The sequence below is a fragment of the Taeniopygia guttata genome, chromosome 15 (genome assembly GCF_048771995.1).
Source record: "Taeniopygia guttata chromosome 15, bTaeGut7.mat, whole genome shotgun sequence".
In the NCBI taxonomy this organism is placed as follows: Eukaryota; Metazoa; Chordata; class Aves; order Passeriformes; family Estrildidae; genus Taeniopygia; species Taeniopygia guttata.
The window spans coordinates 3,673,798-3,689,254 of NC_133040.1; the positions used below are offsets into that span (position 1 = coordinate 3,673,798).

The 15,457-nt window shown below is 42.7% G+C and overlaps 1 protein-coding gene across 2 annotated transcripts in view; it reads left to right on the forward strand.

The window, feature by feature from the left end:
- Positions 1 to 15,457, forward strand: part of GCN1 (GCN1 activator of EIF2AK4) — a 37,973-nt gene that overhangs the window by 13,922 nt on the left and 8,594 nt on the right. For both annotated transcript variants that reach the window (XM_030286047.4, XM_030286048.4), the window contains exons 25-48: positions 31 to 186; positions 2,231 to 2,412; positions 2,673 to 2,753; positions 3,206 to 3,349; positions 4,035 to 4,162; positions 4,339 to 4,528; positions 4,928 to 4,998; positions 5,722 to 5,887; positions 6,835 to 7,029; positions 7,213 to 7,459; positions 7,925 to 8,046; positions 8,356 to 8,470; positions 8,947 to 9,126; positions 9,451 to 9,671; positions 10,350 to 10,418; positions 10,547 to 10,685; positions 10,794 to 10,990; positions 11,349 to 11,491; positions 12,264 to 12,381; positions 12,545 to 12,760; positions 13,095 to 13,259; positions 13,674 to 13,835; positions 14,263 to 14,355; positions 14,598 to 14,741. In XM_030286047.4, coding sequence (XP_030141907.4) covers positions 31 to 186; positions 2,231 to 2,412; positions 2,673 to 2,753; positions 3,206 to 3,349; positions 4,035 to 4,162; positions 4,339 to 4,528; positions 4,928 to 4,998; positions 5,722 to 5,887; positions 6,835 to 7,029; positions 7,213 to 7,459; positions 7,925 to 8,046; positions 8,356 to 8,470; positions 8,947 to 9,126; positions 9,451 to 9,671; positions 10,350 to 10,418; positions 10,547 to 10,685; positions 10,794 to 10,990; positions 11,349 to 11,491; positions 12,264 to 12,381; positions 12,545 to 12,760; positions 13,095 to 13,259; positions 13,674 to 13,835; positions 14,263 to 14,355; positions 14,598 to 14,741 — 3,644 coding nt within the window. The remainder of the gene's footprint in view (positions 1 to 30; positions 187 to 2,230; positions 2,413 to 2,672; positions 2,754 to 3,205; positions 3,350 to 4,034; positions 4,163 to 4,338; positions 4,529 to 4,927; positions 4,999 to 5,721; positions 5,888 to 6,834; positions 7,030 to 7,212; positions 7,460 to 7,924; positions 8,047 to 8,355; positions 8,471 to 8,946; positions 9,127 to 9,450; positions 9,672 to 10,349; positions 10,419 to 10,546; positions 10,686 to 10,793; positions 10,991 to 11,348; positions 11,492 to 12,263; positions 12,382 to 12,544; positions 12,761 to 13,094; positions 13,260 to 13,673; positions 13,836 to 14,262; positions 14,356 to 14,597; positions 14,742 to 15,457) is intronic.

Here is a 15,457-nt window from a genome sequence, read left to right on the forward strand (position 1 = left end):
TCTCATGGATTCTTTATTCTTCCATTCCAGGTACTCTGGTAAGCCATGTGACCTTGCGCCTGATGAAACCAGAGTGTGAATTAGATGAATCCTGGTGTCAGGAAGAGCTGCCTGTTGCTCTCAACAGAGTTGTCAGTTTGCTGCATGCCCACACCATTCCCAGCCGAACCAGCAAGGGAGAGCCAGGTATGAAGTATGGTAGATATGGTACCTCCTGCTGACACTGCCCCCACCTCCAATAACTATGGACTGGTTTAGTTTTCAGAGTTTGTATTATATTTTGCAAGCAAAACTTCGCTTTTTTTTTTTTTTTTTTAATTGGATAGATGTTCATAGATATGAAAAACCTTAAGGGTTTTTTTTTCTGCTGGTAGTTGTAGAAGTGATGTTGCATCTACAGTTAAGTGTAGAAATGAAATAACAGCATTTTTTCTTAAAATGCTTCATACAGAAATAACAGCAGTGAAATTAAGGTTCATCTTTGCCAAGGACAGCTCCTACCTTTCAGCACCACTTAGCATAAAGGATTCAGTCAGACTAAATGGAGAGACAAAATAAGTGCTTGTTATCCGTGATCACAGCAGTGAAGTGCCCATGGCCTCTGCTTGTTTGCTGTGTGGTGCTGCAGTTCATGAATATTTTATACTGGCATGATTGTAGAAAGACCAGTTCTCTCTCCTCCGTAACACGAAGGCAAACACCAGTATTTTTACAGTGCAAGGTAATGATTTGAGTTAAAGTGCACCAGTACTTGTGCCACTCCGCTGAAGATAACAGTTCAGAAGAAGAGTTGGTGTGTGTCCTTTGGGGGTTGGGATGGCTTTGGCTGTCTCAGGGGGTACTCCAGGGAGAGAGTGTTCACTTCACCCAGACTTTGGAGCTGTTCATCAAATTATCCACTCAAAAGCTGCTGTGGTAGATGGTGTATATTTTTAAGGGAAATATGTGATTCTGTTTGGTCCCTTAGTCCCATAGTTCAGTTCTCTTGCTGCTCAGTGGTGTGACTGGTGTCACTGTCAGTGGCTATTGGCCATGTTGATCATGACTTCAGTGCTGAACATCTCAGTGATAATTTGGTGTCACCACTGAGCAATTTATTGCTGTAGTAAGTGCATGTTCATTAGAATTTAAATCCTTCTTCAGGCTTATTTCTAGAAAATATTGGAAGTATTTTCAGTCCTTCAAGATTTCCTATATTGTGTAATTATATTAATATCTAATTATTTTTTCCACTTTTGCAAGAGAAGGGCAGTAGTTTCCACAGTACTTTGTTGGACAAATCATACTATATTCCCAAAGGATTTTTCCTTGTTTTCAAAGTTCTCTGGAATGCACTTGTGTGATTAGTAGAGATTAATTTCTTAGGTTACTATGGGACCTAAGAGACACCATACCTCCTTGTAATGTGGATAACAGAATTTATCATTCATTGCTGAAATGCCAAGATACATCCTATAATCTTTCTTGTGTTGGTCTGTACCAGCTACTGTGTAAGTAGAACGTTTTTCTCCTCCAGTAAAGCTTTCTTCCTCCTGCTGTGTGTAGAAGGACAGTGGTTTAAGGCTAAAAATATCTGACGGATAATTAAAAAAGAAAAGTGTAAAAGCAAACAGATACTGAGCAAACAGAGAAAAATCCCACATGAGAAATAGAGAGGGTTTTACTGAAGCTGTCCATGTTAAATAGGAGCTCAGAATGTGTTTCTCCCTTGAACTACTTTTGCAGTATTTTTGCCCTACATAAGCTGACTAATACTGCAGTATTGTATCTGCAATGTTCTTCATCTGCATTTAGAAATTTAAACTTGGGCATTCTCTGTCAGCACAGATAGGATAGAGAAAGGAAATATTTTCTGTAGATACCTGATACTTGAATATTAACTGGACTAATGAAGGACTGGAAGGAGCATTTGTTACATGCTATAGCCAAGGCCCTGCAGAAAGGAAGGAGCAAAATCTTTTAACAACGGGAATCCAAAAGCTTTAACTTTTTCAAGGAGGGGAGGGAAGTTAAAGCTTGCACCGGAATTAAAATAAGTCACTGTTGGAGCTACACTGTTGCTGCTGTCAAGTGGCAAATACTTAGGTTTACTCAGCATCTTTGTGCATGAGGCTGAAGCTTTGCCGTATCTATTATGAGCTACTCAAGTGTACATTTTACACCAGTCAGTAGTATCAACCAAGTCATGGGAGATCAGCTGTGTTCACAGGATGGGTTTTTCCTTTCACAGGTGCTGCCCCATTATCAGCTCCAGCATTTTCCTTAGTCTTTCCTCTCCTGAAGACAGTTATGACTGAGACACCCCATAACAGCGAAGACAAGGAGGAGTTCCTGGTCAAGATTCTGCAGATTCTTACAGTCCATGCTCAGCTGAGATCATCAGGAAATGGCGAGTCCTTGTTGGTGGATGAGGTGAGAGCTGTGGGGTCAGATTATCTCCTTCAGAAGAGCCATGGTATAAAACAGCTGATGTGTAAACTGGACAAAGCAGATGAATTGCCCAGGTTAGAGTTAACTGTATAGAATTGCTTTCTGCCATGGGTTTTGGTACCTGCCCAGCCCTAGGTTTTGACTGGGATGTTTTAAGGAGTGTCATACATAGGCACTATGAAATCACAAGATAAAAGTCTTTTTCCTTCCTCACTGGCCCTTTTCTCCCCTCAACCTTTCAGAATGGCCCAGAGTTGCTGCCCCGCAGGGACATGCTCATTCTGCTGACCCGGGTGATAGGAACGGGTTCTCCACGGTTACAGGTGAGTGCTTAGCTTCATTACCACAGTCAGCATTCTCCCTAAGTTTCATCAGCATCTAAATGAGGGAAATGTACTCTGATGCTGGTGGTTGACACATTCCCAGTTTTCTTCTGTGTTTATGGTATTCTTGGATTAAAATGTCTGCATCTTTTTTTTTTTGTGGGTTTCATTGCACCAAATATATTCTTCAGTCTTCCAGAGGTGACATTTTTTCTTTCTTTAAGGCCTTGCTTTGCCAGATAAGCTCAATAGTCTCTCCTCTGAGTATTTGTTGTAAGGGATGAGGTGGCAGAAAGGTCAATAATAAAAAGCGAGGAGTTGGGCTGAACTTGTCACGTCTCGGTTTTGTCACTGTCCTTGGGGAATTTCTTCTGCTGTGGCAGCACTCAGCGCTTGCTCTGCCAGCAGTTCAAGGTGTAGTGGAGTTGTGGCACGTGCTGGTGCTGTTGTAGGTGCTGGCCTCGGAGGCGCTGACGGCGCTGTGCGCGAGCAGCAGCGGTGAGGATGGCTGTGCCTACGCTGAGCAGGAGGAGATCGATGTGCTCCTGCAGGCCCTGCAGTCTCCCTGCATGAACGTTCGAGATGCAGCTCTCAGGGTAGGTGGGAATCATTCAGGGTCACACCAAATTGCTCAAGGTTTTGGGAGGTGAATCTTCTCTAACACTGATGCAGAGAGGCTTCAGCTGTGATGACAAGCTTTGTGCATAGTCTGAACAATAATGCTCCAAATCATGCTCTTTGTGCTGGATTTATCTGCAAAAAGGAGTACTCTGGGTTTATCCACACCTTTGTTTCCTTGTAAGAGGCATAATTAGGACTACTTAACACCTTCTGTTTACAATTGGATAGAGCTTAGTCTTAAAGAGAGAAGCTGTCAAAAAATTCCTGTCTGTACTAGGCCTTGTTATTGGAAAGCTTCAGGCTTAGTCACTTCTAAGAACACAGAAAGAAAAACCTCAAGGGTGCTTGGTGTTCTTTGCTGTGAAACAAATTCCAGTTTAGCCCACTTGAGCTGTTTTGTCTGTACTTTGAAGCAGAACAGACTGTTGTCACCAGAGCCTCTCTGCAACCTGCCTGTGGAGCACTGTTCTTGAGTCCCACCATCTCACCTACTAGTAATAGGAAGTCGTTGACCACCATGGGCAGTGTAAGGCACAAGCAATCATGCATTTTGACACTTCCAAACACTGAGAGCTTGATTTGCCAGAAGTTTTAAGTGTTTTAAAGCATCTGTTTCTAAAAATCAGATCCTTGCACTGATTTTCCTGTTAATTAATTCAGGGACTGATGGAGCTACAAATGGTTCTACCAACCCCAGACAGTGATGAGAAGAACGGACTGAACTTGTTGCGTCGCCTCTGGGTAGTTAAGTTTGATGTTGAAGATGAGATTCAGAAGCTGGCAGAGAGGTAAGGGTTCTTCTTTGATTGGGTTTTAGGGGGACCACCTCTCTGCCCACAGCATGGAGCTACACTCAGGGGCTTTCCCTCACAGCTGGAGGGCAGCTGTAGGTCTCTCCAGTTGTACATGTGGCAGTGGCTTCTTTGCTGAAGGGTGACCCATCACCTCTGTGTGTGTGCTGCAGGCTGTGGGAGTCCATGGGTCTGGAGCTGCAGCCTGACCTGTGTTCCCTGCTGATCAAAGATGTCATCTACCATGAAGAGGCAGTGCGACAGGCAGGGGCTGAGGCTCTTTCCAGAGCTGTAGCTCAGTACCGAAAGCAAGCAGCAGAGGTCATGAGCAAGCTCACAGATATCTACCAGGAGAAGCTCTATGTAAGTACTCTTGCGCTAACGGGTTGACAGGCATGAGCTGCTGCTTTGTTTTCTGTTAGTCACTTTTCCTTTTGTCTGTCCTGAAAATGTGCATTGAATCTACTGTTTCCCTGTTTGAGCTTAGCACAGACTTCAGTATCTTGAACTTCATGTTATCAGCCACTAATGGCACCTTTGTACAGGTGGGAGGGGTGCCTTAGATACAGAAAGGCTGTGGTAGGGCAGTGTCAGTTGAAGTAATTTTGACTTCAGACTTGCTTATTTTTTTACCTTGCTCTTTTGCTAGTGGCATCATAACTCTGTGCACTATTATCAAATAGCATTGTAGGTATGGTTGACAAATTTTCTGCAAACCTATCCTTGGAAAAGGCATTTTAATGAAATATTTTCTCCTTCCAGAGGCCACCTCCAGTTTTGGATGCTTTGGGACGAGTGATATCTGAATCACCACCTGACCAGTGGGAAGCAAGGTACAGCCATATTCAGATTGATCTCATCACTTCCTGTGCATCCAAATGAAATGTTTTTGATTTTTATTCGAACAAAAATTTACATGCAGTTGTACTGATTTGCTGTTTTCATGTCCCCTTCAAACAAACTGGGGGCAGGCAGAACTCCATCAAAATACTGGGTGCTGTCATCTCAATGTCCTGATAAAAACAGTCTTTCCTTCTTAGACTGTCTGACTTTTGTCTTGGCTCACTGTGTTCCCACCTCTGTATGGGCCATTGATTGTTTCAAGAGCAGCAGTGCAAGCCTTAATGAACTGGCCAAATTCCAGATTGGATAATTACTTTCTGTTTACTTGTATGTTTTGTACAGGTTTAATTGGAGAGCATCTTGTTTGCTACTTGTGTTGAGCTAATCTGTCTTTTAATGCTGATGTACCTTGTTGTAAAGCTGCTGCGTTTCAGCTGTAGTTCAAGTGATGCAATGTCTAAGTTGGCTGAAGTATCCCTAAAGCTTAATTGAGATAAAAGCTATTATATGGGTGAGGGATTGTTGTCCTTGTGGGAGACTGCAGCATGGAGTTATGTAATGAAATGCACAGAGTTTGGACACACTGAAGCATTTTGTTTCCATAATGGTTCTCACTCTCAGTTTCTGTAATTGCTGCTGATAACAAATGTGATTGTGAGCTCTCAGTTCTGTGAGAAGTCAGTAACCTCACAGGCGAATCACCTTCTTCACAGGTGTGGCATAGCGTTGGCCCTTAACAAGCTTTCAGAGCATCTGGACAGTTCTCAGGTGAAGCCCCTCTTTCAGTTTTTTGTGCCGGATGCTCTGAATGATCGCAGTCCTGAGGTCAGGAAATGCATGTTGGATGCAGCTCTTTCAACACTCAACACTCATGGCAAAGTAAGTCTGAATGTTTCTGTCTCTATCAGGGGAAAAAAGATGTAGATATGGATATGTAGATACTGTGTTGGAGACCACAGATTTAAAAAAAAATTATAAATTTATTAGAGGTTGCTGTTACTTGTAACAGCTGAAAGCTTTAATTTAGGAATTTTTGTGTCTAGAGTTGTTCTGTTAGTGTCTAGTGTTGACTAAGTGTGGTTCATCCCTGTCATTGCTATAAAATGTAATATCCCTGGATCATATGGAGTTAAAATGGTATAAAACTAGAGTAATAAAAGTAAGATCAGACCATAGATTTTTTAATCCTGTGAAGATGAGGATTCCTTTTCAGGGTTCATGCAATGAAAAACATGAAACATTGCTGATTGTTGGCTTAATTGAACTTAAAACATTGAGGAGCTGAGGACCATCCTTCTCCCTGCCAGCTCTTCCCCAGCAGTGTCAGATGGGGAAGGTGTGCAGGGTGTGAATTGCTCAGCTTCTGATTTCCTCATATGTGCCAATCACCTCTGGACACATGCCTGTATTCTTCAGTTTAACCCAAGACAATTGGGGTATTTTCCTGTTATTCATTATTTCATTGTGTTTTTTAGAGAAAGTGTGTGAAGTTTGTTTGATGTTTCTGCTCTCTCTTGGCAAATGGGGCAAGTAGAGGAGCAGGCACTGAAGTTCAGGCCTGGGAAACTTGTGTTACTTCTTTCAGAACATCATGCTTGGCAGGCTTGGGGATTTTAATTTTGAAGAACTAATTTCGCTCTAGGAGGAAATATTTGTTGCCTGTCGGGATGGTACAAGGCTTTATGTGATGTGACACATGAAATGAACTGTAAATACAGTGTGATTGTTCAGTTGTTGGCTCAGAAAAGAACAAACAAGTCCACTGAGCATAGCAAATCTCATTCTGAGTGGACTCTAGTGGCAAGTTCTGTGGTTTTGTCTTTCAGGACAATGTTAACTCTCTCTTGCCAGTGTTTGAAGAATTCCTGAAAAATGCTCCTAATGATGCCAGTTATGATGCTGTCAGGCAAAGTGTGGTCATTCTGATGGGGTCACTGGCAAAACATCTGGACAAGAGTGACCCTAAAGTGAAACCAATTGTTGGCAAACTGATAGCAGCCTTGTCCACCCCATCTCAGCAGGTAGGTGCCTTTGGGAGGAGTTGTGAGGGTCTACACAGAGGCAGGTTAACACCAGGATACTGTTAGAGGTAGCAGAGAGATGAAAAATGGTGACAAAAAGGTTTCACTTGGGGTTCATTCTAAGGGGAATTTATATTGGTAATGACTGTTCTGTGATCTGGTGGCTGGTGGATTGTTTTATAGGTTCAAGAGTCAGTGGCAAGCTGTTTACCACCTCTAGTGCCTGCAATTAAGGAAGATGCAGGAGGAATGATCCAGAAACTGATGCAGCTGCTGTTGGAGTCTGATAAGTACGCTGAGCGCAAAGGTGCAGCCTATGGTCTGGCAGGCCTGGTGAAAGGCCTGGGCATCCTTTCTCTCAAGCAGCAGGAGATGATGACCACACTGACCGATGCTATCCAGGACAAGAAGAACTTCCGCCGGCGGGAGGGTAAGAGACAGGAGCTTTTCCCTCCAGATACTCATAACTTCTCTTGTACTTACTGCCATTGTGGTCAGGTGAAGTTCCTGCACCCCTGTGTTTGGTTTAGCTACATTTATTTTACTAAAGTTTGGCAAAAAAGAAATGGGAAGTATCTCTTGTGAGGCTGTTGGTTGTGTATAGTGTCCCAAAATTGCTCAATTCACGTTGTGGTGGAAGAAGGATTTCTAGTCCTAGACCATATAGATGTGCCCCCCTCTCCTGTTTCCAAAGGCAGGTGTTGCTGGGGGAGAGCTCCTTTTCTGATGCCACAAATCCCTACTACAGCACAAGTCGGAAGGGCAAGAAAGCAAGAAACTTTCAGCTGTGAGATTTGAGTGCTTTTGGAACAATATTTGATAAATTGCATCTTCTTTTCCCATCATCCTTAAATGAAGTTGTATTTTCCTCTGACTGTCCTTTTTTGGTTTTTAGGGGCTCTGTTTGCCTTCGAGATGCTCTGCAGCATGCTCGGGAAGCTGTTTGAGCCCTATGTAGTTCATGTGCTGCCTCACCTGCTGCTTTGTTTCGGAGATGGGAACCAGTATGTGCGAGAGGTAAGGTGCCTTAAATTTCTGCTATCACAGAACGTTGAAAAACCCAGATGGAATGGATATGGTTGTGAATCCTGTTTGTAATGAGGCAAATAGAGAAGGTGACCTATCCCTTGAGATACCACTAATAACAATTTGATCTTCTTAGTAACTGAAAGCATCTTATTTCATTGGCCATTAATTGGGAGCTACTTAGCCAGCTGCATCATTGTACTGAGACACTATTTACATGAAGGCTTTGTTCCCAGAGAGTCTCAGAGGAAGGAAAACAGTGTTGTGTCACAGTTTGTAAGTGTTCTCTTCTCCTTGGAGGCTGCAGATGACTGTGCCAAGGCTGTAATGAGCAATCTGAGTACTCATGGAGTGAAGCTGGTTTTGCCATCACTTCTTGCGGCACTAGAAGAGGAATCTTGGAGAACTAAAGCTGGTATGGACCAATGTGCACCTGACACAATTGAGAGTAACCCACAGTTCCCTTTGCTGTCATCCCCCTTGTGTATTCCTTCATCCCTACGGATGGCCATGATAGTTTATTGTCTTATAAGGAACTGTGGAATTTCTCCAGCTTTTTACAGCTGAGTTCCCTGACACATCTGAGTCACCTTTTTCCCCATGGCATATTCAAGGGACAGTTTGTATTTTGACAGTTTGTCATGTCTACTATAGTTGTACTTCAGAACCTGGAATTTTCTTAACATATTCCTTCTCCCTCATACAAAAGAAAAGTAGTTTTTAGTGTTTTTAGGTGGCATAGAGTGACTTAATGCATTTCAGCCTTTCTTTGTGTTCTCTGACTGGTAGATTTGAGTTTGAAGTAAATGTGATCACCATCTCATGTCAGTTCTTAATACTGTGTTTTGTCTTTTCTTTTGTCTTTTTTTTCTTGGTGTACTTTATTCACAGGCTCAGTGGAATTGCTGGGGGCTATGGCGTACTGTGCTCCCAAACAGCTCTCCTCCTGTTTACCCAACATCGTGCCCAAACTCACTGAAGTGCTGACAGATTCCCATGTGAAGGTGCAGAATGCAGGGCAGCAGGCTCTTAGGCAGATTGGGTCTGTCATCAGGAATCCAGAGATCCTGGGTAAGACATGTCTGTGCATCTCTAATGTCTTGGTATGACTGTGGTTTATAATAGCAAGGTTTAGGTTCATGGTTTTTAGGATTTAATGCAAATTTGTATAGAAATTAAACTAATCCTACAGAAGTAAAACATGAAAGCTTAACAGCAGCTGTTTCCAGGCTTTTTAAATGTTTCTGTCCATTTTTTCATCTGATGTTAATAGTTTCTCTTGTCCTTGTGCTTCTTGTTGCCTACAACGTCCCATGAGAGCACACCAGCTCATCCTGACACGATTTTGGCTTATGTACAAATAAAGTCTTTTCTCTCTTTTTTAAAAACATTCAGCAATTGCTCCAGTTCTGTTGGATGCTCTTACTGACCCCTCCAGGAAGACTCAGAAGTGTTTGCAGACTCTACTGGATACCAAATTTGTCCATTTCATTGATGCTCCATCCTTAGCCCTGATCATGCCAATTGTTCAGAGAGCTTTCCAGGATCGCTCCACAGACACCAGGAAAATGGCTGCCCAGATCATTGGGAACATGTACTCCCTGACTGACCAGAAGGTACAGTGCTAAAAATGCCCTCTAACTGTATTCTGATTGATCACTGTGACAAGCACTAGAGAGAATTTATTTGGCTTGGAGATTTTGCTAAGATAGAAAATACTATCATCCATGCAGCTTTTTAATTAAATGTATGTAAATGAGCAGATGATTATAAGGATAGTGACAGTTCTGAGGTCCTTAAGACTGTCACCTTTGGTCATCTAGTTATTACCAGTTTATCCCTGCAAAAAGGTCTTGAAATTTTTACCATATACGAAATGCCTTAACAAACAAGTGAAACACAGATCAGCTGCTAACAAATGGATTCAGGGTTTGTTTGAAAAGTATTTGTAGGACTAACTGTAGACTAAAGATCTGTATTTAATTTTTGTGCTGATAATCTCTACATTTAAACCTTGTGTAAATGTTAAGAGTGTTGGATTTTCCTAAGACACAAACTCCTGGGTTGTGAGCGAGCATTAAAAAGGTTTTGAGTGATCTGCACAGAACTGGTGTTTCTTGAACTTGCAGAATAATTCACTATGCTTGTCTGCAGTACTGTGAGAACAGCTAATTAAACTCTCAGGATTTTAAGGATGTTTGCTGCTTAGAAGAGGTGAATGTCCTTTAAATGAAGGCAACTATGTTTTCTCTCATTTTGAATCTGGTTCTGACTTTTTGGGCTCTTTGTTTTAGGATCTGGCTCCATACCTACCTAGTGTGACCCCTGGACTGAAGGCTTCTCTGTTGGACCCTGTACCTGAAGTAAGTCTTTTGTACAAACACAGTCTGTCTTTCAGTGCATTAGGTTAAATATTGTCCTAATCAGACTGGCTCATCTGTAGCACCTTAGACTGGACATTTTGCAGATCTGTGTTTCTCTTGTCTGTTAGGTGCGCACAGTATCTGCAAAGGCCCTGGGGGCCATGGTGAAGGGTATGGGAGAGTCGTGCTTTGAGGATTTGTTGCCGTGGCTTATGGAGACACTGACGTATGAGCAGAGCTCAGTGGATCGCTCTGGTGCTGCTCAAGGTGGGGACAGCTGTGTGTGAACACTGAGCTCAGGTCTTCTCATATTAAATCAGATTAGCCGCTTGTTTCCTGTGTATATCAGCTCTGTTCCCTGCTTTTTTCCCCCAGGTCTGGCTGAGGTTATGGCTGGTTTGGGGGTAGAAAAGCTGGAGAAACTTATGCCAGAGATTGTAGCAACTGCCAGTAAAGTGGATATTGCTCCACATGTACGAGATGGTTATATCATGATGTTCAACTACCTGCCAATTACCTTTGGAGACAAGTTCACTCCCTATGTTGGTCCCATCATTCCTTGTATCCTTAAGGTATGTAGCAAAACTGAAGAATTTTATTTATCAGAGAATAAAAATAAGCCTCCAGAATATTTTAAGTATAATTTTCAATAATTATGGGAGGTGCAGAGACTTGTCCAGCTTGGCTGTACTACTAGAAAGAAAGAAAGGGAATTTAAATTATAAACGATTTCTCCTAAGTTTTTGGCTTGCTGTCTTTTACTTGTGGTCACTAGTCATTTTTTTAAGTCATCTTTGTGCATTCACAACTCTGTAATTCATTAGGTTTTCATGGTGTAGAGACAAAACATTGTTTTGTTTTCCTCCTGTTGCTTTTGTTTATTGAGCTGAAAGGCTGAGTTTTCAGAGCCCCTTTTGTGCCCGTGTGCAGGCCCTGGCAGACGAGAACGAGTTTGTGCGGGACACGGCGCTGCGCGCGGGGCAGCGAATCATCAGCATGTACGCCGAGACCGCCATTGCTCTGCTCCTGCCACAGCTGGAGGATGGGCTCTTTGATGACTTGTGGAGGATAAGGTAAGGCAGAACCCGCTTAGCCACTAACGTTTCCTTTCCATGCTTGAAAATCTGGTGTGATTTAGGCTCTGTCTTGCTCCTCAAAAAAATGCAGAGACCTCCTGTGAAGCAAAAACAAGTGTCTCTTTTTGCTTGTTGATTTGATTAGGATGCCTTACAGCACTTGAGTCTGCAAAGCCCTGCCAGGCTGGATCAGGTTTCCTACTACCTGCAGAGCATTCATGCTGGATTATTAATTCTGGCGGTGACTCTAAAATGCACTTCCAAGGCAATTGATGTGGCAATATTTAGCCCTTGTGTACTGTTTTTCACTTCTCCAAATGCTGAGCAAGTTATTGTTCTCCTGTGTGTGAAGATGCGCAGTGGAGCACTCACAGCCAATAGCAGTTACTCAAAAATTAGCTGCACTAAATCATTTGTGCCAGCTGAGTGCTGCTAAGTACTCTTGCCCCAAGTGAATGTTGTTTGGGTTATACAAATGCAGACAATGTCTTGTTCCTTTTTAGAGTCATGGCTATTCTTGGATTCATTGCTTTGATTTGAAAATTCTCTCAGCCCTTCCAGTTTGGAATTCACTTCTTCTCTTTCTCTTTATCATGCTACTTTCAGCCATGTTGGCAGACTGATGTTACACATAAGCCCATGCAGCATTTCAGTGCAGACCCAGCTGTGCTTCACATTTGGCTCCAGTCTGTAGCTGACATCCTGTCAGAATTGGACAAGTACTGTCTGAGTGCTCTGTTTGTAACACTTGACTTGCTCCTGTTGCCAGGTTTAGCTCAGTTCAGCTCCTTGGAGATCTTCTATTCCATATCTCAGGAGTCACTGGAAAAATGACCACAGAAACTGCCTCAGAGGATGACAACTTTGGAACAGCCCAGTCAAACAAGGTAAAGCCACTCTTGCTTGTTGTGCCTTTATTTTTTTCAAATTCTCCTATTTTAAAAATCAGCATGGACAGCCTGCTGGAAAGACATACTGAATAATCACGTATTCTGTTCTTTTTATAGATTTCAGGGGCAGTTAATACAATTCTGTGCTATTTCTTTGCAGGCTATCATTAATGCTCTGGGAGTGGAGAGGAGGAACAGGGTGCTGGCAGGGCTGTACATGGGCCGCTCGGACACGCAGCTGGTGGTGCGCCAGGCCTCCTTACATGTCTGGAAAATCGTTGTCTCAAACACTCCTCGCACACTGCGGGAAATCCTACCAACACTCTTTGGGCTTCTGCTGAAATTCCTGGCCAGTACTTGTGCAGATAAACGAACGGTGAGCAATTAAGTTGTGCCTTTCCTGATCCTGCAGGTGATTGTAGAAAATAACTCCTGAGGAACACAGGATAATTCTTCTCTATAAGTAACTCCAAAGCTGTCATCAGTTTAACTGTTCTGAGTATGAGCAGGTCTGAGTTCTCTGCTGAAGGCAACTGTGATTGTGATGATAGTAAAACTATTTTTCGATGGTTATTTGTAATATTGTTTCCATTCCTAGGCTCTGTCTGCACTATGAACAGTAGTGTATGGTCAAAAACTAACGTTTGCTCACAGTTCACTTTTTAAAGTTTTATAAGAAAGGAAAATAATTAATACATTTTTGGGGACAGGTTGCAGCACGGACATTAGGAGACCTTGTCCGAAAGTTAGGGGAGAAGATCCTCCCTGAAATCATTCCTATCCTGGAAGATGGACTGAGATCAGACAAGAGTGATGAGAGGCAAGGAGTCTGCATTGGTTTGAGTGAGATCATGAAATCAACCAGCAGGGATGCGGTGAGTCACATGTGCCAGGTGAAATTCCCATTTTCCCAGGTATTGATGTTATGGTGCAGGTATTGCACTTGAGACAGAAAAATACAGCTAGTGCTGGACTTGTTCTGTGGTCTGAAGTCAGGGCTTGTAACTAACACTGAGTTGCTGCTCAGGCAAATTGTATGAATTTGTATCAGTCGGTAAATTTAAACATTGTCTTTTATGAGATAAAATACTAGAAATCTTCCACTAGGTTGCCTTAGAGCAATGCAACTATTTGTGCTGATGGATCCTGCTTTTCTTCCAATATTATTCCAAGCAAACTGCAGTTTAGTTTCAGTTGTGCAAATTCTGCATTCCTAACTACTTTCACTACTGAGATGTGCGCATCTGTTGTGCTTTAGATGTTCTGTAATTTTATCTCTTCATCCACAGGTGCTGCTTTTCTCTGAGTCCCTGGTTCCTACAGTGAGAAAAGCACTGTGTGACCCTCTGGAAGAAGTTCGAGAGGCTGCAGCCAAAACATTTGAACAGCTGCACTCAACAATTGGCCATCAGGCTCTTGAAGACATCCTGCCCTTCTTGCTGAAGCAGCTGGTGAGCATTGCTCAGCATTAGTCAACAACCTGATTAATGATGATGTGGGACAAGTTTTGAATAATTAACTTAAAGAAGCAGGAGGACTGTAATGGCAGACCTACCAGGGGATGGCAGAAGTATTTTGTCTCCTCCTGGAGTCATGCTAGCCAGTGATTGGGAAGATGTTGTAGCTTAAGCCTAGGCTTAATAGTTGCTACACCTGGCTCTGTGATGGAATTGCCACTGTCATCTGATGAAGTTGCTTGGCCACCATGCCTGAAATGGAAAATCTTTCTGATGTGACAAAAGGGTTTGGTTTGGGTTTTGCTAGGTACTAGAATAGGAGAACATTTTTTAATAGGACTTGATTTTGTATTTGTGATCGCTTGGAAAATTGTTCTTTGTGCGCACAGATCATTTCTCAGGTTTGTCTCTTTCCCTGTAGGATAATGAAGAGACAGCTGACTTTGCTGTGGATGGTCTTAAACAAGTTATGGCTGTCAAGAGCCGTGTGGTGCTGCCTTACTTGGTGCCAAAGGTACAATGAGAAACAAATTTTAAACTTGATATCTATTCAATTTCCTTTGCTTGCTGCCAGTTTTCTTTGGACCAATATAGCAAAAGGGAGAGCACAGTCTGAAATTTTCTTCTGATTTTGTGCTCAAAACATTGTTATTTGGCTTGTGATGCATAAACATTTCATGTTGTAGAGAAAGTGAGACTCCTTCTGAAAAAACTTTCTGCTTGTCTCAATTTTGGTGTTATTTTTTATGTTTGTAGCTGACTACCCCCCCAGTGAACACCCGGGTTCTGGCTTTCCTCTCCTCAGTGGCAGGGGACGCTCTGACACGGCATCTGAGTGTCATCCTGCCAGCCATGATGTCTGCACTCAAAGAGAAGCTGGGCACCACTGAAGAGCAATTGGCAAGTAGCACAGCTCAGCTCTTTGTTGTGACAGGTTGCCTGAAGATAGTGCACCAGGTTTACTTCCCATCCCAGAATCTGTGTTCTCTAGATTCACAGATTGCATGTTTAATTCAGTCCATTAGCTTCTCCAGGATGAGTCTTTTTGCCTGGTGGCATATTGTGAGTCAAAAACCGTATGCTTTCCAAAACTATTTGTATCCATTTAAAAGTCTCCTTGGCCTGCTAAAAGATACAATTCTCAGTTTGCTTATTCCTGGAGAACTGCCAGAAAGTCTAGTTAACTTTGTATTTATTCTTGGTGTAGAAGACTGAGAGATTACTGGGCTGCAGGGAGGAAATCTCCTATTTTGCATGCTGCACTCCTCACACAGTGCTTTCCAAAACATCTGGTGTTTGGACTCCAGAGAACATCCTGGAGTTGTGACTGTGGACAGATATTTTCATAATCAGTTGGTGAATTAGGAATGAGTGACAGAGTCCCGTTGCCTTTCTGCTGTAAGATACCCATTAGATCAGCTTCTAGCCCCAAGTCTGCCTGGAGATCTCTAATGTACCCACAGACCTGCTTGTAATTAGGGCTGTGACGCACGGCATTAAACTACCTAAATCAGAAGAGTGTTATCTGACAAGACTGACAGTCTCTCATGAGTGAGTAAGATGAGGGAGACTGAACTACTCTAGTTTTTTTAATTAGTCCTCCTGCAGCTGCTGGA